At 43.0% G+C, this 27,464-nt stretch overlaps 1 protein-coding gene across 2 annotated transcripts in view; it reads left to right on the top strand.

Annotated features, from left to right (window-relative positions):
- The first annotated feature begins 2,259 nt into the window (after positions 1-2,259).
- IWS1 (interacts with SUPT6H, CTD assembly factor 1) overlaps positions 2,260-27,464 on the top strand; it is a 49,879-nt gene continuing 24,674 nt past the window's right edge. The window contains exons 1-5 of one of the 2 annotated variants that reach the window (XM_089665577.1): positions 2,260-2,438; positions 11,551-11,657; positions 19,368-21,081; positions 24,287-24,482; positions 25,235-25,292. In XM_089665577.1, coding sequence (XP_089521703.1) covers positions 2,405-2,438; positions 11,551-11,657; positions 19,368-21,081; positions 24,287-24,482; positions 25,235-25,292 — 2,109 coding nt within the window. In that variant the 5' untranslated portion in view covers positions 2,260-2,404. The remainder of the gene's footprint in view (positions 2,439-11,550; positions 11,658-19,367; positions 21,082-24,286; positions 24,483-25,234; positions 25,293-27,464) is intronic. The other variant, XM_089665584.1, reaches the window with a different exon arrangement.

Genomic DNA, 27,464 nt, shown 5'->3' on the forward strand with positions numbered 1-27,464 from the left:
TAACAATTCTCTGGCACTCAGTAACAATTCTGTCTGTCCCTGAGTAACAATTCTCTGGCACTCCGTAACAATTCTGTCTGTCCCTGAGTAACAATTCTCTGGCACTCAGTAACAATTCTGTCTGTCCCTGAGTAAAAATTCTGTGGCCCTAAGTAAAGTTTCTGTGGCCCAGAGTAACAATTCTCTGGCACTCCGTAACAATTCTGTCTGTCCCTGAGTATGAATTCTGTGGCCCTAACTAGCGTTTCTTTGTCCCTAAGTAACAGTTCTGTGGCCCTGAGTAACAATTCTGTGTCTGTGCGAGTAACAATTCTGTGGCCCTAAGTAACAGTTCTGTGGCCCTCAGTAACAGTTCTGTGTCTGTGCGAGTAACAATTCTGTGTCTGTGCGAGTAACAATTCTGTGGCCCTAAGTAACAGTTCTGTGGCCTTCAGTAACAATTCTGTGTCTGTGCGAGTAACAATTCTGTGTCTGTGCGAGTAACAATTCTGTGGCCCTAAGTAAAGTTTCTGTGGCCCTAAGTAACAATTCTCTGGCACTCAGTAACAATTCTGTCTGTCCCTGAGTAACAATTCTCTGGCACTCAGTAACAATTCTGTCTGTCCCTGAGTAAAAATTCTGTGGCCCTAAGTAAAGTTTCTGGGGCCCTGAGTAACAATTCTCTGGCACTCAGTAACAATTCTGTCTGTCCCTGAGTAACAATTCTCTGGCACTCAGTAACAATTCTGTCTGTCCCTGAGTAAAAATTCTGTGGCCCTAAGTAAAGTTTCTGTGGCCCTAAGTAACAATTCTCTGGCACTCAGTAACAATTCTGTCTGTCCCTGAGTAACAATTCTCTGGCACTCAGTAACAATTCTGTCTGTCCCTGAGTAAAAATTCTGTGGCCCTAATTAAAGTTTCTGTGGCCCTAAGTAACAATTCTCTGGCACTCAGTAACAATTCTGTCTGTCCCTGAGTAACAATTCTCTGGCACTCAGTAACAATTCTGTCTGTCCCTGAGTAAAAATTCTGTGGCCCTAATAACGTTTCTGTGGCCCTAAGTAACAATTCTCTGGCACTGAGTAACAATTCTGTCTGTCCCTGATTATGAATTCTGTGGCCCTAACTAGCGTTTCTTTGTCCCTAAATAACGATTCTGTGGCCCTCATTAACAAGTCTGTGTCCCTGAGTAATGGTTCTCTGTCCCTAAGTAACTTTTCTCTGTCCCCAATTATCGTTTCTGTGGCCCTAACTCTGTCCCTGTCCCTAGTACAGAGCGGTCTGCCTCTGTTCAATAACTGCAGGCAAATGAAGAATTCCAAAATGGCCGCTATTTATAGCTCGACCATTACACAGTGCTGGCTGGCTGGCTGCTGATTGGCTGATGCGATCACATGTAGTTGAGGAATGCATTATGGGTCAGCGCGTCTTGTCTGCGCGCCTTCCCAGACATCCCTTCTCCGTCGCCGCACATGTCAGCCGCCATTTTCTGAAAAATTTCGATTCGCGCGTCCGAAGTAGGCTATTTTTCGGATTCGGCACGAATCTAAATTTTTCCGATATTCGACTCGAATTCCACTTCGGATACTTCGATTCGCTCATCTCTAATGTCAGAGACACCAAGTCACTTCCCCCCCAGCGTCAGAATGCCCGACATAGTCCCGCTATAATTCGCTAATTGCCGCCATTTGTAAATGCTATAACTTTTGCGTAAACCATTTGCACATATTGGGATTTTTTTTAGCATTTTGACCTAAATTTATGACGAAATTTGATCTAAATTTTTTTTACTGTCTGTTTAATAGCAAAAAGACAAAAATAGTTTTTTTTTCTCAAAATTGTCGCTTTTTTATAGCACGAAAAATAAAAACCACACAGGCAATCAAATACCACCGAAAGCTCATTTTGTGGGGAAAAGGCCGTAAAATTAATTTGGGTGCAGCATTGCATGACCGCACAATTGTCAAAGTAAAGCAGCACCGAATCGCAAACCATGGCCTGGTCAGGAAGAGGGGTAAATCCTCAGGAGGGCAAGTGGTTAATAACCAGAGCCTAGTGACACCGCACAAGCAGGGAGAACGTAATGTCAGGAATCAATGGCGGCCTACGTTTCTACATATTTATCTTGCGGAGCACAGAGAACGCCTGCCCACAATCTCCACACACTCACTGAGCTACACACGGCGCCTCTCCCATTCCCGCCACTAGGTTAGAACTAGTCACGTGACGGCCGTGTTACACGGCGAGCCAGCCTCTTCCTTTCGGGTGACCCTGTATTTGTGGATTCTAGTGCGCATGCGTAACCCGGTGAGTTGCGGCCTGCCTGGTGGTCTGTCTGCGGGGCCGCGCTGCCGAGGTAAAGGGAAGGGGGAAGTGGCTCTTTGTGAGTGCCGCTTAGAATTGTGGAGGTGTGAGAAGCCGGGCCATGGAAGCGGACTATTACAGCCCCGAACACTCAGGTGAGAGGCCTGTGGGGGAGGGAGAGCCATGCAGCACCATAGTACAGTGTCTTGGTGGGTCACATATGCAGCCAGGCTGTGAGGCTGATTGCAGCTCTTCCTGATTTCATGGTGAAAGCTGTGCTCAGCTCGGGGTGATATCCTGGGACTCTCCTTCCTCTATTCATTCCCTCAATCACAGTGCTGGGGCCAGGTGTAGTCAGCACCCAGGTAGGTGAGGAGGCAGCACTGGGGTCTCCACTCTACAACCTATTGTGTTCAATGGCTGACCATACACATTAGATGGGACCTCATTTCCATCAGATTCAGTCAGGTGCAGGGGTGGACTGACCATTTGGAAACTTGGGCTCTGCCCGAGGTCAGTAGGGGGCCCCATGATCCCTTATTGCCCGGGGGCCCCATGAGTTGTCAGTCCACCCCTGGTCAGGTGTGTGTTTTAGGGCCAGTTCGCACCATTCCGGATACATTTTTTCTTACAATTCACAGCACATTCCGTTCTGGTGCAGTTTTGATGCAGCTTGCTGTGTTTGTATGGTTCTCTGCAGAACAAATGCGGCATGTTCTACTTTTTTTTTTACCCTGCACTGGAACTGACTACCCGTGTGAACTAGGGCCATTGGAATACATGAAAAACGCTGTGCATGCATTTTTGATGCAGAAAAAAAATGCACTGAATTGCATCCTGTGTGAACTAGCCCTAACCACACTACAAACACATGAACACACGAAAACTCCACTTGGCAAATAAAAAAGTAATTAAATTCCAAAAATGCACTGAAAACACCTGCAAATACACTGCAAGCACATGCAAATGCACAGTGAACGCAGAGAGAATGGTGTAAATGAGCCCTTATCCACTTCAGCTCCTGAAGATTTTACCCCCTTCATCACCAGGCTGTTTTTTGCTATACCGCACTGCACATCCTCAATTGGTAATTGCGTGGCAGTGCAACACTGTACCCAAAATGTATATCATTTTTTTTTTTAATCATTCTGGCATTTGATCACCGCTGGGGATTTTTTTTCCAATATAAACTAAAGACTGAAAATTTAAAAAAAAAAAAACGTATTTTTTACTTTCTGCTATAAAACCTATCCATTAAAAAAAAATCAAATTTCTTCATAAATTTAGGCCAACATGTATTCTGCCACATGTCTTTTGATAAGGGGAGAAAATAAATCCCAGTAAGTGTATATTGATTAGTTTGTGTGAAAGTTCTAGCGTCTACAAACTGTTACATATACTGGATTTTTTTTTTTAAACTACTAATTGCGGCAATCAGCGACTTTATTGGGGCTGCAGGAGTTTGGCCGGCACTCTGATACTAACTGCCACTGACATCACCAGTGACATTAATACAATGGTAATGGTCCAGGGCTTAAAATTTCGAGTCTAGACCTACTAGCCAGGCACAAACCTTACTCTCCACCAGTTGCCCCACCCAACCTTGCCCAGGTCCGCCTCCAACCCCACCCCTGGGCCATCACCCAGCCCTGCCCACAACCGTGCCCCCTTAAAGCTTATGAAATTACATTTTTCTTAGAATAAAGAGTCCAAAATATAAAAAACTCATCCCTTTGCAGGGATGAGAAACTGGCAGATCGCTCGCGGTGTACAGAGCTGTGTTGAATGTCAGCTCAGGGCTGTGATTGGACATAGCCAATCAGCAGGTCCCAGCTGTGAATCATTGGCCGGGGCTTGCTGACAGGCTCCCGCTGTTTACAATCATAGTGGGTGCCAGTAGGGTGTGGGGGGCGCATGAGAAACCCAGGAGTAGACAGCGACATAGCCGTACGCTTTGCCAACAGCACCTGCCCTGTCCGCAGTACAATGTGGGCAGGTGGTCATAAAGTGGTTACAGAGGATTTTCGGCCTATTTGCAAAAAAATGTCAACAGCTACAACCATTGTAGCTGCTGTTGTTTAATTAAAGGACAATGGACAGGGATCCAGCTCCGTCCTCACTCAGGCTGGTTCTTTGAGTCCCCGGTGCCGGCATGTTTACTGTGGGAATTAGGCTGTGATTCTTTGCAGCTTTACACTGCACATGCACAAAGCACGCTGTGCTCTGTGACTTGTCCGGAAACCTCATAGGATCGGTGACATGTCCCAAGAGGTTGCAAGCAAGGAGGGGGAAAACTTCTAGTGAAATCAGGTAGGCGATTTGACCGGAAGTGGGAGCAGGTATCTACCAAAACTAGGTACCTGCCAAGCCCCGCCCCCCAGAAAATCAAAACAAAAGAAAAAACTCCCAAATGTGTTGGAGGAGGACATAAAGCGGAACTTTCTTTTTTGGGTGAAATTCCAGTTTAATGCAGTGTCCCACTGTACAAGCCTGGTTTTCCTTGTCTCAGGAGCGCTGTCCTTCATTCAGGGTATGATTAGCCAGTTATGTGTTCTCATGTATATTTCTGTTATACTTTTTTTCAATCCAGCTGTGATTTTTTTTTTTTTTTTTTGCTTAAATTCTTGGAATTATTTGGAGATTCTGACGTTATCTGTCCACCTCTCCATCTCAACCAATCAGATGAAGCCTTGTATTCATTCATAGAAATACAAGGCTTCCTGTGAATGGCTGAGCAGCACTCAGCTCAACTCAGTTTTGTGTCGGGAATGGAATGGGAAGTCCCCGTACCACTGATGGGACACAGCACTGTTTAGTGTATATAGCGGATGCTAAATATAGCTCATACTGTGGTGACAACAGCCACATCAGTTAGTAAAAGAAATGCTTGGTCCAGATTAACTTTTTAAAGTGAAAGTAAAGCTGGAGTTTGGCTTTAAAGGGTTAGCTCACCTTTACAGGAAAAAAAGTAAAGGTAAACAGCACAGGATACCTTCAGCATCCTTCCCGGTACCCACTGTAATTACCTCCAAGGTTGCCGGGCTGTCAGCACCCCCACAGCCACTCCAGCCAAAAAATAATAAATGCACCCACATTTGCAGGGAAAAAAATGTGCATTTATGTATTTTTCATGTGAGCCTGTAAAATATTGCAATCATCACTGGATTAGTCTCCTGCAGGCTGTTCATTCAGCTCCATGTCCTCACTGAGGTATGAACTTTTGGTTACTAAGTTCATGTACCAATAGACTAAGTGCGGAAATCACTTGTGTTCCATTGATGACATCCCTCTGTCGCAGTGGCAGAAGGGACTTGTAGTTTCTTCATTCATAGTGAGTGATGCAGTTGTGCAGTCAGAACCATGCTCATCAGTGCAGAATTTAAAAAGTGATGTGTTGTCGAGTAGAAGAACCCACAATACTGTGGGAGGGGCTGCCAGTTTGGCACCATGTTACCATAAATATGGGTGTAATATGGTTTTAAAGTTGGATTTGCCTTTTAAACTCAAAGTTCAATTGGGCTTTAGCATTACCTTTCTGAAGCTGAACTGAACTTTAACCCTTTTGCTGCCGCTGCTAAACCTAAAACACATGTTGCAAAGCCAGTACAGTGGGGAAAATAATTATTTGATCCCCTGCAGATTTTGTAAGTTAGCCCACTGACAAAGAAATGAAGGGTCTATAATTTTTATCCTAGGTGTATTTTAAATGATAGAGACAGAAGATCAACCAAAAATCCAGAAAAAACACATGATCCAAATGTTACAAATTGTGCTGCCATTCAGTGAGTAAAAGAAGTTTTAGATCCCCAAGCAAAACATGACTTTGTACTTGGTGGAGAAACCTTAATCTTATCCTTCTAATATCCAGATTCAGGTGTGCAGCCTGGGTGCCAGTGGGTTGCTCAAATCAGCTAATACTGATCTGATGCCACAACTGCTATATTTCTTCCACATCTCCCCTTTTTTATCCTTCTTAAATGTTTTAAAAGATAAGTTCACCTTTTGCACAAAAATAATAAATGCACATTTTTTTGCAGGTAGCAAAAAGTGCATTTATTATTTTTCCCTGCAGGAGCCTGTAAAACATTGCACCGGTGATCAGAAGATCGCTGGTGCCATGCAGCTCTCCTGCAGACCGGTCAGTATATCTGCTTTCCCGTAGGGGATGTACGGGCAAGTAGATATACTGACAGGAAGATTCAATGAACTACCATGGTGTTCTGTTAGTTCATTGAAAACTACAAGCCGACAGCCGCTAAGGCTGCCAGGGCTTGTAGTTCATTCATTCACAGAACTCTGTGAATGAATAATGCGGCTGTGTGGGTGGATCCCAAAAACAAATCTGACAGCTTGTCTTCTGTCAGAAGGAGGGGGGCAGCAGGTAGCAGCTGCAGCATTGAGAACATGTTACATGTTCCATCCTAAAAACGAGTAGAACGTGTAACATGTTTCCAAAAGTGAACTTATCCTTTTAAATATTTAATGGTATTTTTTAGGATCTGGTGTGCAAGCCGAAACTACCAAGGATGATATTGGTTACTGAAAAATCCCAATTGCTGCACAGTTCAAGCACTTGGCCGGCTGATGGCGAACCACCGTCTGCTCTGCCTCACTCAGGACACTCTGTGGAGTCCATTCACTAATGATTTTCGCATGCAATATTTGTTTGTTTTTTTCGGTTTTTTTAATCGCATGTAATACCAAAAAGTCAATTCATCAAAGTAAAATATCGATATTTAGGCTGCATTCACACCTGCGTGTTTCCTAAATGTGCAACAAAACAAACAGAAATATTCCTTTTGCTTTGCATTTCCAAAATGCGCTACAATCGAGGGTGGCACTTGCTATTAATCCTCATGCACGCTGGACATTTTTACAGCTGCTGTTTTTGGCTTTTGATGTTTTTTTTTTGTTTGTTTTTTTTCTCTACAGCCAGTAAACCCCCCAGCATGTTATCCTATGTTTTCATGCGCACACAGACTGTAATCAACATTTTTTGGTAGGGACGTTTTTTGGCTGGGAAAAAAACCCAGGACTAGTGAGGAGTTTCTTAGCTGTAAACACGCTCTAACACTGAAAAACGCAGTAAATCGTGGCAAAATACAGCTAAACACTAATGCAAAAATGCTAAAAACCGCTGAAAAACTCACATTTTTAACGTGACTTTACACTGCTAACGTTACCAGTGTTCTTAAAACACCCCGTGTGCATGCAGCCTAATTCCTAATGGAGCCTCAAGCATGGCTAGCACCTGCATGTTTGTCACATGACAAAATACACATTGAAAGAACAGACACCCCAGGACTAAAAAATTATTTTTTGGGGCGTTTGTTACACATAGGGCAGCCCATTCAAGTGAGTGGGTTACCCCTGGTGCAATATGCATTAATGCATGAAAAACATTGGGAAAAAATGCAAGCTGTAATGCGTGTTCCCACTACTTTCAGGTGTGAATGGGGCCTTGAGGTAAATATCACCAATTCACTAAAAACATACATTGGTTATTTAGCTTATGGTACATGCAAATATTATTTTAAATATGTAAAAAATAACAATGAAGGGAACTCTGCACTGGCCAGTAAGTTAAAATAATGTATTAGTGTGGAAATGTTATGTCCTGAGCTCACAAATATAGATACATTGTAATGTTGCATTAGAATGCGAGCATTCTGTGAAAGAAGACATTCTAAGGCTTTGATCACAGTAATTTTCATCCTTGCCACCGTACACCCTTCCCAACGTGGCTATTGAAATTAAAAAAACCCTGAAGCACTAAACAGGCCTAGCTTTAGCATGCGTATAGGTGCATCTTTTTTTTTTTCTGGCAAAAATGCTTCTCTGTTGAACGCACAAATTAAAGGTTTTTGTTTTTTTAACTCCTGTAAACACCTATAGGTTAACATGAAGGGACATTTAAAGGCAGAGCACAGGGACACCTTTTGGACAGCAGCATTGTTAGTCTGGGATGAGGGGAGTGTTTATATGTACTAGAAGACTTATATATTCTAACAAATTGAAGTTAAACATCAGCTAATACTAAGCAGTTACAGCAAACATTTTTTTTTCCTTTTGGGATAAAGGTTTTATATAAATAAAAGCTGTCATTGTAAGCACCTCTGTTAGTGTTAAATGGTTTGTCTCATCCCTGTAACTGCAAGAGAGCTTGTTCTTTTGATAAAGAGACTTACTGGCCAGCTCACCAGATGACAGTAGAAGATAGAGCCTAAAAAGACTAATGCAGCCACCACATCTAAGAATTGGTAAGGTGCAATATAATGTTGACTTTTACGTTTAAAGTGGTTCTAAAGTCTTAAGGTTTTTCACCTTAATGCATTCATGCATTAAGGTGAAAAACATGTGCTGCACAATCTTGACTACTTTTGAAAAAGAAAACTGCATGAGTAATTTTGAGGCACAAATTCATGCAGTATTTATCTTTAGTGCATTGAGCCCTGTGTCACCTGTTTAAAGGGAGCAAACTCACTGTATGCCCTAGAAACGCCTGCCCACTCGAATACAGCTTTGCACTTACTAACCATACAGTTGCAAAAAGTCTGCTTGGGATTTCCAGATATACCCAGTTCACTCCCATTTGGTCTAATGAACTATTAGAAAAAAAAAAAACGCAAACAAAAAGTGACTTTCAAATGTGCATCTCAGAAAGTTTTTGAGCCAATGTAGAACAAAAATTGTAGAAAATCATGACCTTTTTTAACCTTTGAATAGCTGTGCACAGCCATTCAAAGCAGTGTGACAGGGAAGAGAACTGTTTTGTTTACTAACAGTTCTCCCCCCCACCCCCGTCAGAGATCCTCGGCAATCGCCGGGGACACTGGCCGGGACTCGGTAATTGATGGCGGCGCTGGGTAGGGAAATGCGAAATCACATATAAATACATGATTTTGCATACCTGTGCCGCCCTGTTGCAGTATATCTGCTATAGGGCGGACGGGAAGTGGTTAATCTAGACAGGAGGGTATTTTATCAATGCCTTCAACACTGACATGTCTTTATGGCACAAAACACTACCTTTTTTGCTTTTTCAATGTAAAAGAGTATCTGGCTGTCTCCAGTGATGTTTGCTGCATGCAGAATGTTAGCCATCAAAAGAGTCTTTGCCTCTTCTCCCACTATAGAGGAATGGTTGCAAGAACAAAGTAGGTATACAGCTCATGAGAAGCTCACCTTTTTCTGGGAAACCCCATGCGTAAGTGCACCACACTATTGTTGCCTAAAATGTAATAACGGATATGTCTTGGTCCCAATTCTCTGCAATCCTCAAGTCTACCCCATTGAATAAATGTCTTTTATTGACTAAATAACCATGTAATACCGCTAATTTGACTTTAAGTTGTATTTGACTGTAATGTAGTTGGGTAATGTAGTTTTTGCCTTTTTCTGGACACACACAATTTTGAAGCTTAAATAATTGGTACCTATTTACCACATTTTTTTGTATTTTATCAAATAAAAAATAGGTGGTATCTTGTGTTTGTGTTCACTAAAATTAACCACCTCCCGCCCTCCATATATTATGACGGACGCAAGGTTCTTTCGTTCTGGGAGGACGTCATATGACGTCCTCCCATTCTAACCGCGCATGCGTGGCTCCCGGAGCGCGCGGCGATCTGCGGTGCACTGTGTCCCTCGGAAAGAGCCGAAGATGTCGGCTCAGTCATGTGATCAGCTGTGTCCAATCACAGCTGATCACATGTAAACAGAGAAATGCCGGTTATCGGCATTTCTCTCCTCTCGAGCTGGTAATCTGCATTCCGCGGAGGGGACATGTACACTGATCATCAGAGCACTAATGATCAGTGTAGCCCCAGCAGTGCCACCTGTCAGTGCTCATCATTGCCTCGTGCCAATGCCTACCAGTGCACATCAATGCCACATATCAGTGCCTACCAGTGCACATCAGTGCCTTTCAGTGCCGCCTATCAGTGCTGCCTTTCAGTACCCATCAGTGATGTCTGTCAATGCCCATCAGTGCCACCTACCAGTGCCTCCTCATCAGTGCCATCTATCAGTGTCCATCAGTGCCCATCACTGCAGCCTCATTAGCGCATATCAGTGAAGGAGAAAAAATCACTTATTTACAAAATTTCATAACAAAAACTAAAACTTTTTTTTTTTCAAAATTTTCAGTGGTTTTTGGTTTGTTTAAGAAAAATTAAAAAACCCAGAGTTTATTAAATACCACCAAAATAAAGCTCTGTCACAAAAAATGATAAAAATTTCATATGGGTACAGTGTTGCATGACTGCACAATTGTCATTCAAAGTGCAACAGCGCTGAAAGCTGGAAATTGGCCTGGGCAGGAGGGGGTATAAGTGCCCTGTAGGCTTGTGGTTAATGTGAGTATATTTTTTAATGAAAATCTAGATATGATAAATGGTAGTATGTTAATCATACGACAAAAAATTGCAGCTACCGCTATTTTATTTTACAGGGTCGCTGCTTTCAGAAAATATACAATGTTTTGGGGGTTACAAGTAATCAGTAGGCCTAAAATGTGCCTTTTAAAGTGTGCAGAAAATTTAACAAAGAATGCTACCCCGAGCTAGCTGAATACTTTATAAAAGCTTGCTGTACACACTGTGCTGTTAGTAAAACAGAAGCCTGTGTTTACTAGGCTTAACAGCAAAACGTAAAGTGGCCCTAAAGCCTTTAGGATTTTTACCCCAATGCACTCTCTGCATCAGCTTAAAAAACATGTGTTCAGCACCCCCTTACCAGAAGAGGAGGGTTGCTGCTGCTCTTGCACAAACTATTGCACAGAGCAGGTAAGTATAGTATGTTTGTTTTAAAAAAAAAAATAGAAGTTTAGAATCACTTTAAGATTACATATTTTGATTTGAGTGTTTTTATTGGAGATTTGCGATAGAGATCACTTCTGCACATACTTCTTTCCTTAATATTCTTAGTTTGATCTGTGAAATAGTTATTTTAACAGCAGTTAATTCTTGAAATAATTGTATACCAGCTTCACTTATTAGTGTGTTGGCTTAGTGGATTTTGCATCTGGGGTCTTATGCTACCAGTCATGATCTGTGGGACCATATAAACTTGGATGTGCCATTTGGGGTGCCCCTATTTTTTTTTATTTTTTATATTTTATGGTATTTGTCTTCAAAAATGTTATCTAGATGTCACACTGAAAAGGTGAAGCAGTGCAGATTTTTCAGAGGGAGGCTTTGTGATAGTGGATTTCTCTTCTAATTATTTTTTGTGTTAACTAGTAACTTCGGTATCTTCTTGTTGCAGATGATGGTGGTGCAACCCCAGTTCAAGATGAGCGTGACTCTGATGATGAGGGTAATGATAATGAACAACATGGCTCAGATGTTGAAAGTCCAGTGCATCGATATGAGGTAGTGAAGCCCATTGCATTGTTTTTTGTACAGTTCTAACAATTTCATGACAAGTCATGACAATTTTAAGTGTGAATTTCAGTGTGAACTCAGTGATTGTGAAGATATATATATATATATATATATATATATATATATATATATTAAAAATAGCAAATATTTTATACTTGCCTTCTCTGTGCATTAGTATTGCATAGAGTGGCCCAGGACCTACTCTTCTTCTGGGGTCAGTGATCTTGGCTCCTCTGCGCTGGATCAAGAATGGTTAGGTACGTTTTTAAGGATTTTTGGGGGGGGGGGGGACCACCAACAATGGAAGGTTTTAAAAAAACCTTCTACCTTTACAACCACTTTAATACAATAGTATAACATCAGGGTTTAGCAATGCACAAATATAGGTATTTTGTATTGTGTTCTCTTTTTTTTGCTACAGTGAGGAACAGAAGTATTTGAACACCCTGCAATTTTGCAAGTTCTCCCACTTAGAAATCATGGAGGGGTCTGATATTCACATTGTAGGTGCATTCCCACCCTGAGAGACAGAATTAAAAAAAATTCAGGAAATCACATTGTATGATTTTTAAAGAATTTATTTGTCTTGCACTGCTGAACATAAGTATTTGAACACCTAAGAAACAGCAAGAATTCCCGCTCTCAAAGACCTGTTACTGTGCCCTTAAAAGGTCCACCTCTACTCCACTCATTAATCTAACTTAGTAGCACCTGTGTGAGCTCTTTAAAGACACCTGTCCACCCCACAGTCAGTCAGACGCCAACTACTACCATGGGCAAGACCAAAGAGCTGTCAAAAGACACCATAGACAAAATTGTGGACCTCCACAAGGCTGGAAAGGGCTACGGTGCAATTGCCAAGCAGCTTGGTGAAAATAGATCAACTGTTGGAGCAATTGTTAGAAAATGGAAGAGGCTAAAGACGACTGTCAGTCTCCCTCGGACTGGGGCTCCATGCAAGATCTCACCTCGTGGGGTATCACTGATAAGAAAGGTGAGGAATCGGCCCAGAACTACAAGGGAAGAGCTGGTCAATGACATGAAGAGAGCTGGGACCATAGTTTCAAAGGTCACTGTCGGTAGAACACTACGCCGTCATGGTTTCAAATCATGCATTGCACGGAAGGTTCCCCTGCTCAAGTCATCAAGTTTGCCAATGACCATCTGGATGATCCAGAGGAGGCATGGGAGAAAGTCATGTGGTCAGATGAGACCAAAGTAGAACTTTTTGGTCTAAACTTCACTCGTCGTGTTTGAAGTAAAAAGGATGAGTTGCATCCCAAGAACACCATCCCTACTGTGAAGCATGGGGGTGTTAACATCATGCTTTGGGGTGCTTTTCTGCGAAGGGGACAGGACGACTGCACTGTATTAAGGAGAGGATGAATGAAGCCATTTATTGTGAGATTTTGAGAAACAACCTCCTTCCCTCAGTCAGAGCATTGAAGATGGGTCGTGGCTGGGTCTTAGAACATAACGACCCGAAGCACACAGCCAGGATAACCAAGGAGTTGCTCCGTAAGAAGCATATCAAGGTTCTGGAGTAGCCTAGCCAGTCTCCAGACCTAAATCCAATAGAACATCTTTGGAGGGAGCTGAAACTTCGTGTTGCTCAGCGACAGCCCCGAAACCTGACAGAGCTAGAGGAGATCTGTGTGGAGGAGTGGGCCAAAATCCCTGTTGCAGTGTGTGCAAACCTGGACAAGAACTACAGGAAAGTGTGACCTCTGTAATTGCAAACAAAGGCTTCTGTACCAAATATTAACACTGATTTTCTCAGGTGTTCAAATACTTATGTTCAGCAGTGCAAGACAAATTCTTTAAAAATCATACAATGTGATTTCCTGAATTGTTTTTTTAAATTCTGTCAGAGTGGGAATGCACCTACAATGTGAATTTCAGACCCCTCCATGATTTCTAAGTGGGAGAACTTGCAAAATCGCAGGGTGTTCAAATGCTTCTGTTCCTCACTGTAAGTGAACCTTCACCACATTCATTAAGCTCTCAAGAATAATCACTTCACTTCACTTGCAAAGTGAACAGTGTGTTTGCCTTTAGTAAATCAACCCCCACTGTGTGCGCTGTAGGTACATCAATTTATGGGGAGTGAGTCTATGGGGTTGATTTACTATAACTGAAGAGTGCAAAATCTGGTGCAGCTGTGCATGTTAGCCAACCAGCTTCAACTTGAGCTTGTTCAATTAAGTTTGACAAAAAAAAAAAAAAATGGAAGATGATTGGTTTCTGTGCAGAGCTGCACCAGATTTTGCACTCTCCAGTTTTAGTAAATTAACTCTTGTTTGTGGAGCCCAGGTTCACGAATTCCACTGCTTATATTGTCTATATTAAGTGGGGGCACCTACCCTAATATTGTTGGATAACATTTCTTCTTCCTCATCTATGGATGCTAGTTTATTATATACACTCTCATATCTAAACGTACGCTATACATAGGTGTATCCGTGTCTGAATGCACTAGTCATTGCTTCTTAATTGAGTGTGGGCTCAAAGAAAGAAGACCCAGGAAGACTGCACTGTTGAAAGAACATTCTAAAAATGACAGACTGCAATTATGCTGTAAGCAGCACCTTTTCTGTATATGCTACCAAAACAAAACGTTTATCATAACTGTTTAAGAAAAAAAGACTGATATTTGCTAAAATGTGTATTGACAAGCCACAATGCTTCTGAGAGAATGTCCTTCAAACAGTTAATGCCTGGATGACAAGTCACATCAGCTCTATGTTCACAGACCAAAAAAATGTGCTTTCAAAAGGACACTGTACCTATTGCAAAATATGGAGGAAGATTAGTTATTTTTAAGGCTGCTTTGCTGCATCTGACATGGGGTGCCTTGAATCTGTGCTGGGCACAATGAAATCTCAAGACTATCAAAGAATTTGATTACAACCTACTGCCAGTGACAGCAAGCTGTCTCAGTTGTAGGTCATGGGTCTTAACAGGAGAATGACCCAAAACTCCCAGCTAAAAGCACCAAAGAATGGATAAGAACAAAACATTGAACCATTATGAAGTTGCCTTCTATGAGCTGTGTTTCTGAATTCTATTGATCACCTATAGAAAGGGCTGAAACATGCAGACTGGAGACGTTTTCTCAATAAGAATGGGAACAACTACATGCTAGGTTAGGTACAATATTAGGTTAAGGGACCCATCATTTTGTCATTTTCATTTGTTTTATTTAAAATATTCTGTTAGATAAAAGAAAAATAAAAGCAAAGCCTATTTTATTTTAAATGTAGAATGAATAATGATGGATGACAATTACTTCTGTCAGTTTCAGTTATTTCAGAGAAATTTGTTGGTTCTTTTTACTTGGAAGGGTACCAACAGATTTGCCCATGTCTGTACGTCATCACATTTCATTAGGTACATTGTTAGGGTTTAATTTTAACCAAAACTGTATTTAAATAAGATGTTTGATAGCAACTTGGTAAGAAGACCTAAAAATACTTTAAGGCAATCAACACTAGCAGATAGTGCTCTTAAACAACAGATTTTAAAATTGCAGCTTACTTTATCGGAAAAAGAACAATTAACAGAGGCAACCTCATGAGGCCATGTATATTTATGGACATGCTTGGTTACATTAGATGAGCGTAAACATTTAATGTTTGTAGCATTGCGCTGGTTATATCCTACTCACATGCATACCTGTCTCCAGCACCGCACCCGGGGACTAGCAAGGAGGAGAGAGACCTTGCAGTGTGACGAGCACCGATTGGGTGCTTGTAAGGAACGGGGAGTGTTGGGGTTTTCTTAATACTCAACAGAAGCGCATCTGCTGAGCGAGTAAATGAGGCGCCATCTCCAATGAGAAAAAAAATGTTATTCCTTCAGGTTACCCTTACACACGGGAGCTCTTGGGTGCTCAGTACAAGCACATGCTGAACAGCCAAATCAAGCTATCTTGTCTGCTTCACTAATGAGAGTAAAATATTAATGGCTAAGCACAATTTTGCAACTATGACATATGTTAAACTGTACATATCATTGCAAGTACAAAACACATCAGATCTCAATGGGGAAAAATATCATGCTGGATATGTATACTGATATGGACTGCGTAATGCGTTAGGAACGTAAGGATGCCCCGACAATCAGTGAAAAAATTATGCAACAGGCATGAAATTTCATTGCAGCAACTCAAAATGGTACTCAGTAGTTTGTATGGCCCCCATGTGCTTGTATGCATGCCTGACAACGTCGGGGCATGCTCCTAATGAGACGACGGATGGTGTCCCGGGGTATTTCCTCACAGATCTGGATCAGGACATCACTGAGCTCCTGGACAGTCTGAGGTGCAACCTGGCAGCGTCGGACCGAAACATGATATCCCAGAGGTGTTTTTTTGGATTTAGGTCAGGCGAGCGTGGGGGCCATTCAATGGTATCAATTCCTTCATTCTCCAGGATCTGCCTGCATACTGTCACCACATGAGGCTGGCATTGTCATGCAGCAGGAGGAACCCAGGACCCACTGCACAGCGTAGGGTCTGACAATGGGTCCAAGGATTTCATCCCGATATCTAATGGCAGTCAGGGTGCCATGGTCTAGCCTGTAGATGTCTGTGCGTCCCTCCATGGATATGCCTTCCCAGACCATCACTGACCCACCCCCAAAACATTCATGCCGCACGATGTTGCAGGCAGCATAACGTTCTGTACATCTTCTCCAGACCCTTTCACGTCTGCTTAGGGTGAACATGCTCTTATCTGTGAAAAGCACAGGGTGCCAGTGGCGGACCTGACAATTCTGGTGTTCAACAGCAAATGCCAGTTGAGCTCTATGGTGCCGGGCAGTGAGCACTGGGCCCACTACAGGACATTGGGCCCTCAGGCCACCCTCATGAAGTCTGTTTCTGATTGTTTGGTCAGAGACATTCACAGCAGTGGTCTGCTGGAGGTCATTTTGTAGGACTCTAGCATTGCTCATCCTGTTCCTCCTTGCACAAAGGAGCAGATACCAGTCCTGCTGATGGGTTAAGGACCAGCTACAGCCCTGTCCACCTCTCCTAGAGTAACTGCCTGTCTCCCGAAATCTCCTCCATGCTCTTGACTTTACTGGGTGACACAGCAAACTTTCTGGCAATGGCACGTATTGATGTGCCTTGCTGGAGGAGTTGGACTGCCTGTGCAACCTCTGTAGGGTCCAGGTATCGCCTCATGCTACCAGTAGTGACGCCTACCCTAGCCAAATGCAAAACTAGTAAAAAAACAGAAAAGAGGAGTAGGGAAAAAAATGTTAGTGGCCTCCACCTGTAAAACCATTCCTGTTTTGGGGCTCGTCTCATTGTTGCCCATCTAGTGCACCTGTTAATTTCATTAACACCAAAGCAGCTGAAACTGATTAACAACCCCTTCTGCTTCTTAACTGACGAGATTAATATCCCAGAAGTTTAATTGACTTGTGCTATACTCTTATTAAAAAGAGTTCTTTAAATTTTTTGAGCAGTTATATAAAATTTTAATAAAAAAAAAAAAATTCTCTTGCTACTAACTATCACATTGATATCACATGTATATGTTCGTTGTCTGTACCCGTTCACATTTTGCATTTTTTCTTATCCTGCCTAAAACACACTGATACCGTTTTAAAAAAAATAAATATTCTATCCAAAATATACTTTGACCCTGACCTTAACTCTCACTAAGGGCTCGTTTACACTAGGCTGTTTTGCCAACGCTTGCCAAACGCCCCTATAGCGTTTGGCAAGCGTTGGTCCGGTGTTTGCGGAGCGTTTTTAACGCTGGTGTTACCGCTCCGCAAACGCCCCGCAACCGCGTCGCAACCGCACCGCAAACGCCGGCCGGGCGTTTGCGGAGCGGCACCATAGACGAGAATAGGAGGCTTCAAAGCCTCCTGACTCGACCAGAGGCGTCCGTTTTGACGCGACGCAAACGCTCCTGTTAGAACAGCACCATGTGCTGTAATGTGCAGAATTGGCAGAGGCGTTTGGGAAGCGGTAAAAACGCTTCCCAAACGCCTCTCTGCCGCCTGCACACAAGGCTAGTGTGAACGTAGCCTAACCCTTGTAAACATTGATCTAGTGTTGTGTTTGTTTTTTTACACACTTGTTTGTTTACATCTTACTCTCTTGCAGGAAGAGAGAGACAGTATCTTTGTGCTGTGTGGCATGCTCCAAGCACAAAGATAGATATATACACACACACAGCCACACAGATAATGACCAACAGGGCTAAATGTACAAAAAAAACCCACCTGCCTGGCGCCCTGAACTGCATGTGGTGTGCACAGAAACACATGGTACTCAGACATACTCAGACTCCTAGTAGACAAGTCTTGCCTTTTTTCAAACAGACCAGACTTGCTTGCACAAGAACTCTTATTTCACCCTGCTTCTCAGACGCTGATGAAAATCAACAATGCCTTCTGCAACATATACCATCCGCATAGAAGGCTTACTTTGCCTGGTGCGTAGTCCTGTTGCTCATGTTCATATTTTGGCCTTTCTTCAATTTTGGTCTTGACCAGCATCTGGCCCTGCACATCCTTAAAGTGGAACAAAATGTAAAAAGTAAAACATTTGCGAACAGGAAGGCACATGGTCCATGAAGGATGAGGTCACCCCCCCGCACAACCAAAATTAGGGATGCATCGCTATTTTTTTTTTTTTTTTTCTTCGACGAGTACCAGTATTGATAGTTTACGCCAAGTACGCACTGGTACCGAGTACCGATACTTTACAGTGCGATTTTTATCCTTACAAAATGAATAGGTGAAAATCGCACTGCAAAGAATGGCATGTGATTTTGAACAGGAATGCAGTGCAATTGCTGTTTTGAATCGCATGCAGTTTCCCCACCACTCATGTGGGAACCCAGGCTGAAATCACCAAGACAAGTCTGGGTTCATACAGGAGCGGTGCGAGAAACCGCATGTGATTCAGACAAGAATTGCACTGCATTCCTGTGCAAATCGCATGCCATTCTTTGCAGTGTGATTTTCACCATTCATTTTGTATGGAAGAAAATTGCACCACAAATTATCAGAGTTATCTTCTGTAGTCACTCAAAAAACTTTACTTTTACTGACTGGGTGAGGTCATATAAGCGTGCAATGGAGGTTTGAACGTTTTTACCAGTGTACCATCACATATGATGGCAGTCTGTAAAAAAAATTAACACAAATCTTGTGTCTTGTACTGTACTCCAATATAAGGAATTCTCTTTGATAAGTCATTATTCCTTATCTGACATCTCTGCTAAATATATCATTTGTTGTTGTTTTTTTTTTTTTTTAATCTGTTTGATAGGTGCAAACAATACGTGTTTTTCGGGGGGGGGGGGGAACGTATAACTTCCGGTGGTCTGTGCACAGGTGTGGTTGTAAGGAAGAAAAGGGGGGGGAGGGTTTTGAGGAGAGGTTTGTGTTCTATATAATGTATCATAAAGTAGACAGGGCTGACACCACATGCTTTACAATTTAAAGCCAAAAATACTCTGTTGTCATGTCAAAAAGGTAGTTAGGCACACGATATTTCTGGGACATCAACAAATATTTTTCTGTATTTGCAGCATATTTAAATGGTGAAATGTGCATGTATTGTAAATATGTACTTTTTTTTTTTTTTTTTTTTTCCTTAATGCATGTTTTAACATTTACAATATTATATCCCATTGCCACATCTTTTTTTTTTTTTTTTTTGTATTTTAGAATGACAACAGCGATGAAGACATGAAAGGAGGAGGCAGCGGATCTGAGAATGAAGTAAATGATTCAGAAGATGATGGACCTAGGGAGCGTACCTCCAGTGATTTCGAGAATGGTCACAATAACCATAATGCTAGTGACTCTGAAAACGAAGATGCTCAAAATCACATTGCCAGTGATTCAGATGATGAGCCAACCAGACAAAAAGGCAGTGGTGATGATGGTACTCCTGAAAAACGAAGAGCCAGTGATTCAGAGGAAGAGGTAAGATCTAGACATTCTGGAAGTGATTCTGATGAGGATACGCCTATTAAAAGGCGCATTAATGATTCTGATGATGAAGGGCAAGGAAAAAATGCAGCTAGTGATTCTGAAACTGAATCTCGAGCCAAGCATGTGGATAGTGACTCAGAAGATGAGGCTCCTGTCAAGCGGGCACCTAGTGACTCTGAAGATGAGACTCCAATCAAGCGAGCAGCTAGCGACTCAGAAGATGAGGCTCCTGCAAAGCGAGCGGTCAGTGACTCAGAAGATGAGGCTCCTGCAAAGCGAGCGGTCAGTGACTCAGAAGATGAGGCTCCTGCAAAGCGAGCGGTCAGTGACTCAGAAGATGAGGCTCCTGCAAAGCGAGCGGTCAGTGACTCAGAAGATGAGGCTCCTGCCAAGCGAATAGCTAGTGACTCAGAAGATGAGGCTCCCGCCAAGCGAATAGCTAGTGACTCAGAAGATGAGGCTCCCGCCAAGCGAATAGCTAGTGACTCAGAAGATGAGGCTCCCGCAAAGCGAACAGCTAGTGACTCAGAAGATGAAGCTCCCGCAAAGCGAATAGCTAGTGACTCAGAAGATGAGGCTCCCGCCAAGCGAATAGCTAGTGACTCAGAAGATGAGGCTCCCGCCAAGCGAATAGCTAGTGACTCAGAAGATGAGGCTCCCGCAAAGCGAACAGCTAGTGACTCAGAAGATGAAGCTCCCGCAAAGCGAATAGCTAGTGACTCAGAAGATGAGGCTCCCGCCAAGCGAATAGCTAGTGACTCAGAAGATGAAGCTCCTGCCAAGCGAGCAGTTAGTGACTCAGAAGATGATATTCCTGCCAAGCAAGCAACTAGTGATTTGGAAGATGAGGCTCCTCCAAAGCGAACAGCTACTGACTCAGAAGATGAGGCTCCTGCTAAGCGGGTTATTAGTGACTCTGAAGATGAGGCTCCCCCCAGGCGAGCTGCTAGTGACTCTGAGGATGAAGCTCCTGTTAAGCGTGTAGCTAAACGTCGCAAAAAGCCAGCACGTGGCTCAAAGGGTAAAACTTCCAAAAAAGCAGAAAGTGGTTCAGAGGATGAGGCACCATCTCGGCGAGCACCTGTTGACTCAGATGATGAGGCACCTGTGAAACATGTAAATAGTGATTCTGAAGAAGAACATCCTTCCAAACCAGTACACAGTGACTCGGAAGATGATTCACCTGCTAAGCAAGCTGCCACCAATTCAGAAGATGAGTTTCCAAGGATGAAAAGAAAATTAGTTTCATCAGATGACAGTGATGAAGAGGAAAGAAAACCAAAAAACAGAAAGAAAAGGTCACCACAACACAGATCTGAAAGTGATGATAGTGGGAGCGAAAGATCAAAGAAAAAGAAGACCTCCGACAGTGAAGAAGAAAAGGTTTCAAAAAGAAAAAACGCAATTTCTGACAGTGAAGATGATGAGGCTGCAGATAAGCCAGGTAATCTATATTTTAATATATAAAATTGCTTATAATCTTCAGGGATGGGCTCACAATTTAAGATAACAAAGGAGTTGTAATTCTCTTAGATCTGCAATTCCCTATATTTGGCTTGGTTCTGCTGAGATTCTCTCCAGTTAAAGTGTTATTAAACCCACAACAGTAATATCAGTCTAGGTATAAAGTAAAGCATGCTTGTTATACTCACTGTGGAACCTAAGGGGTTAATCCTCTGCATTGTGTAAAAATGCTGTTTGATCCTGACTTCTGATATTCCCCTTCTTTCAGTGTCCCCCTCTTGTCGCCTGATAAGACATATTGTGTGGAGTCACTGCATATGCTCAGTTTTCACGTGTATTGCTAGAGGGTTTTTTTTATTTTCTTGGGAGGAGTGCATGTAATCAGCACAGGGCCAATCAGCACTGTCCAGACTGAGGTCAGGGGTTCTGCATCCTCCTACAGCAAAATGAAAACTGCTACTACAAGCTTTAACCAGTGCTTGGCTGGACACTGATGGAAGTCACAAGACTGCTCTAAATGCTGATGAGAAAAGGTTTTTAGCAGTTTATATTTACTAAAATAATTACACTTCCATGTTCTGTGTACTGTGGGAGACCAGATATAGTGAATGCAGGGTCCTGGGTTTAGTAACACTTTATATATAAACTCTATTTATAGGACTGAATGGAGATGGTGTCACATGTGGGAAGGACCCAGACTAATCACTACAAAGTTTGTGAGCACAGTGTGGCAGCACTCACCTTTTTATGACTGAACACCATTTTACACTATCTGCTAGTATGTGTGGTCAGCTCCAAACCACTTTACTGTGACAGATACCATTTTAACAACCTTTTCACAGCAAGTATACATTTCATAAGAACAAATTGGTCCTAGTGTGCATATGTTTGTATGACTTTGTTAGACATGTTATGCTCTAAGCTTGGGGACAGGTACAGTTGTGTTTAAAAAATAATCGTGTGTTTAAAAAAAGAGTAAAGCTTGGAAGAACGTATGTACTCGTTTGCAGACTGTGGGGCTGGCAGACGTTTGGAGGGAACTTCCCCTAGCTGAGCGTGACTTCACGTTCTACTCATATCCCCATAACAGTTTCTGCAGAATTGACCACATATTTATGCGTGTCCAACAACTTCCCTTTGTCAGGCGAATATCTATCCCTTCCTCGCCCTGGTCAGATCACGATCCCCTGGTTCTACTCCTTGCCCTTTTGGTTTCAGCACGGCGCCCTTTTCACTGGCTTATTAACTAATCTTTCTTCGGCAGTGCCCCTGTGGGAGGCGCATAAAGCCACGGTGCAGTGTCATATCATACAGCTAGCTGCTGCCCGGAAGCGGGAGCGTTGTCTTTTGGACCTTCATTCTCTGCTAGCATCTGCGGATGCTCGTTGGAAGTTGCACCCATCCGCGGCCCATAAACAAATGCGGGATGCACTGGCTGCAGAATTGGAACTGCTTGCTTCTCTGGAGGCTGAACAGGCCTTGTGTTGGACCAAACATACATTTTATACCTGTGGTAATATGCCGGGTCCAATGCTGGCTAGGAAGCTCAACTCTGTGTTGAAGACCCACAGACTGGTCCGGTTACGTCTCCCTGCGGGTGGCTGCCCTCCCAACCCCCAGCAGATTGTTTCACATTTCTCGGACTTCCTTTCACATCTATACGCGAAGCTGGATCCCTTTCCTGTAGCTTGGGCAGAAGTGTTCTTCCAAGATCTATGATTCTGGATTGTCCGCAGCAGCGCAGGTAGCCCTCAATGCCGGTGTAACCACATCGGAACTACTTCAAGCTATCAAATCTTTATGATCCACTGCGGCCCCGGGCCCTGGCGGCTATTCAGGCCTCTATTATAAGAGATTTGTGACCTTGCTGGCGCACCTCAGAAACAGCATTTTATTATGGCGAACCACAAGTTTTCTATTGGATTAAGGTCCGGGGATTGGGCTGGCTACTCCATAATGTTAATCTTGTTGGTCTGGAACCAAGATGCTGCTCGCTTACTGGTGTGTTTGGGGTCGTTGTCTTGTTGAAACAACCATTTCAAGGGCATTTTCTCTTCGGCATAAGGCAACATGACCTCTTCAAGTATTTTGATGTATTCAAACTGATCCATGATCCCTGGTACGCGATAAATAGGCCCAACACCGTAGTATAAGAAACATCACCATATCATGATGGACAGTCTTTACAGTGTACTGTGGCTTGAATTTAGTGTTTGGGGGTTGTCTGACAAACTGTCTAGACTCAAAGATTAATCTTGTTTTCATCAGTCCACAAAATGTTGCGCCATTTCTCTTTAGGGTAGTCATTGTGTTCTTTGGCAAAATGTAACCACTGCAGCACGTCGTGTGTTGGTTTTTTTTTTCTTTTTCCCAACAATGGGACTTTGCGGGCGCTTCTTGACGATAGCTTGGCTTCACATAGACGTCTCCTAATTGTTCCAGTACTTACAGGTAACTCGAGACCTTCTCTGATCACCCTAGAGCTGATCATTGGCTCAGTCTTTGCCATTTTGACTATTCGATCTATTCAAATGGTAGTTTTCCATTTTTCTTCCACGTCTTTCTGGTTTTGATTTTCCATTTTAAAGCATGTGAGATCATTTTAGCTGAGCAGCCTATCATTTTCTGCACTTCATGTTTTCCCCTCTCCAATCAACTTTTTAATCAAAGTACTCTGTTCTTCTGAACAATGTCTGGAACGACCCATTTTCCTACAATTTTCAGAGAGAAATGCACTGTAACCAGCATGTACATCTGCTGCCTTCGTCCATAAATAAGGAGCACCTGTTGACACCTGTTTTTACGCAGACTGAATGACCTCACAAATTGAACTCCACACTGCTTTTATTTTAAACACATCCCTTTCAATTAATGATTCAGTTACACAGAATCAGCAGCATGCATGGCATGACTGTTGGGTCTGTTGGTTTTCTATTAGTCTACAACACCTACTAGTAAATTATTTAGAAATATAATTTATACCAAAGAAAGTGATTGATCTAGTTAGTGATGTTGGACTGCTATTATTGTGAACACAACTATGAGATTGATTTGGTTTTCTCTGTAAAGTGCTGCAAGAAAAACTAAGTTTTCTATAAATTGGTAAAACAAATGCAGCAATGTTATATAGAATGTGTAGTGACTGAGCATTAACAGCCATGCACTCGTTCTCATGTCTAATATAGCCAGTAAAAAGAGCCGTTTGCTCTCCGATGGGGAAGATTCCGACAGCGAATCAGACTCAAAGAAAACTCCACAGAAGAAGAAGGCAATGTCATCTGACAGTGAGGATGAAGACCGGGATAAATCTAAAGAAGAGCCAAAAAATGCAGAGAAGAAACTGTTTGGCAGTGACAGTGAATCTGGGAATGAGAAGGAAGAGTAAGTACTACTTGTGGGGGTATTTGTTGTGTTGTGTGTTTTTTTGTTTTTTTTTGTTTTTGTTTTTTTTGTTTTTTTTATGACTTTAGTATGACCAAGGCTATACATCTCCTATGGATCACAGGGGTGCAGTTAATTCTAAACTCTTGTTACCCATTTTCAGCTGACTGCGGGCTAAAGCCTGCTATCAGCTGAAATCACTCAGCCAGTCCAGGCAGAAGAAGGATCTCTGGATCGGCAGCTGGCTCAGCCTCAGCTGCGCCACTGGGAGAGTGAGCTAGCCGCTTCCTCCCTCCCCTCTTTAGTCCAGCGCTCCAGTGAGTGATGCAGGGGCAGAGCAGAGAACCGGAGACTGACAGTCATGGCTCCCTGCTCAGAGCCGAGAGGAGAACTGAGCGATCAGCAGTGTTTGTTCACTCAGTTCTCACTGCAGAGCTGGTGGGGGACAGATGGAGCGTTGGATCGATGCTGCATCCACCTAAGTGAGTATAAGGATTTCTTTTTTTTTTTGTAAACCCCATACTACTTTTATTCCAAGATAGATCTTCATCATTTCTAGGTTGTTTGAGGGCAGTACTAGCATTGTTATATTATGGTGCAGCATGATGTTTTTTTTTTTTTTTCTTTGAATTGCTTGTTTTCTGTTATATTTTAAAATGCTCAGGTTTAATATTGAGAATCTATAAAATGTTTAAGACTGTACTGTGCTGTAATGTATGTTTAATGACTCGGGTTAATATCTTATTTCGCAGAAACCTAATTGCAGATATTTTTGGAGAATCTGGAGATGAAGAGGAAGAAGAGTTTACAGTAAGTCTCATTTACTTTATTGTAAAATTTGACAGGGTCTAGACTTAGTCATGTTGTCCAAGTGATTTTGGATTTGATATTAAGTTGTTTTATATATTTTCTAGCTGATATATGTGTTACATCTGTGTCAGTCAGGAAGCTATAGCTTCAGCTTATAATTTTCAGACTCTTATTGTCATCCGTTCTGTGATCTGTCAGCTGGCAAGTCACACTGCAGGTGTGTTTCTTCTGGTTACACCATGAATTTTATTATATAATCTATTCTATAATATTATAATTCTCTTCTTAGACCCATCTCCCTGCTGCCATTCATATCCAAACTCCTTGAGCGCTTAATCTACAATCGCCTAAGCTCCCACCTCAACGATGACAACCTCCTCAATCCCCTACAGTCCGGCTTCCGTCCCCTACACTCCACCGAAACCGCCTTACTCAAACTCTCCAACGACCTGCTAACCGCCAAAGCTAATGTCCACTATTCAGTGCTCCTACTCCTCGACCTCTCCGCGGCTTTCGACACAGTCGACCACCCCCTGTTCCTCAAAAAACTACACTCCCTTGGCCTCAGATTCCGCTCTCTCCTGGCTCTCGTCCTACCTATCACAACGCTCCTTCAGCGTTACCTATAACGCTACCACCTCCCCCTCTCTGTTGGGGTCCCTCAAGGCTCTGTCCTCGGGCCCCTTCTCTTCATCTACACCTCCTCCCTTGGCCAACTCATACACTCTCACGGCTTCAACCACCACCTCTATGCCACCGACACGCAAATCTGTCTCTTGACCTCTCGCCTCACCCCCTCAGTCTCCTCCCGAATCACAAGCCTACTGAACGACATATCAGATTCGATGTCGCTCCACTTCCTTAAACTGAACTTCTCCAAAACCGAGCTCCTAGTCTTCCCCCCAGCCCGCACACCACCCCCCATTGACTTCTCCATCACGTCCAACAATGACACTGTCAGGCCCGCCCCGCAGGCCAGAGTACTTGGTGTCATTCTTGACTCCAATCTATCCTTCCAACCCCAACTCCAATCACTAACAAACTCCTGCAGACTCCACCTGCGCAACATCGCCAAAATACGCCTATTCCTAACCCCAGAAACCACTAAGCAGCTCATCCACTCACTCATCATATCACGACTCAATTACTGCAACTCCCTCCTCACTGGCCTTCCTTGCCACAGGCTATCCCAGCTTCAGTCGATCCTGAATACGGCAGCCAGACTCATCCACCTTACCAACCACTCCGTTTCCGCCACCCCCCTCTGCCAATCCCTCTACTGGCTTCCGGTTGCCCAACAGATCAAATTCAAAATCCTAACACTGACGTACAAAGCTGTCCATCATACTGCCCCAAGCTACATCACCGACCTAATATCCAAGTACCACCCTACACACACTTTCCGCTCCTCACAAGACCTCCTTCTCTCTAGTTCCCTAGTCTCCTCCTCCCATGCCCTTCTCCAGGGTGTCACCCATACTCTGGAACTCCGTACCCCAATCCATCAGACTATCACCTACTCTCCTCTCCTTTAGGTGCACCCTGAAAACCCACCTCTTCAGGGAAGCCTACCCCACCCCCTGCTAATTCCCAACCTCCTCCACTCTTCCTACTACTCCATCCCCCACAGCTATTTCCTCCTGTACCACTATCCCCTCCCTCCTAGATTGTAAGCTCCAAGGAGCAGGGCCCTCGAACCCCTCGTGTATCGCATTGTATTGTTATTGTACTGTCGCATGTTCTGTCTCCCATTGTAATGTACAGCGCTGAGCGAACTGTTAGCGCTTTATAAATACTGTATAATAACCATATGGTATTGCCATATAAATTCTTGTATCAGTTGGAAAAAAGAAAAGGCGTAGTGCTCTGATAACATAAATGGTGACTAAAAATTCAACCATCAAGTGCAACATATATAGTGCCTTGAAAAAGTATTCATACCCCTTGAAATGTTCCACATTTTGTCATGCTACAACTAAAAACGTAAATGTATTTTATTGGGATTTTATGTGATAGACCAACACAAAGTGGCCCATAATTGTGAAGTGGAAGGAAAATGATAAATGGTTTTCCAAATTTTTTACAAATCTGAAGTGTGGTGTGCATTTGTATTCAGCCTCCCGAGTCAATACTTTGTAGAACCACCTTTTGTTGCAATTACAGTTACAAGTC

This window comes from Staurois parvus, unplaced genomic scaffold (genome assembly GCF_062004578.1).
Source record: "Staurois parvus isolate SC_StPar_1 unplaced genomic scaffold, SC_StPar_1.0 ptg000049l, whole genome shotgun sequence".
Classification (NCBI taxonomy): Eukaryota; Metazoa; Chordata; class Amphibia; order Anura; family Ranidae; genus Staurois; species Staurois parvus.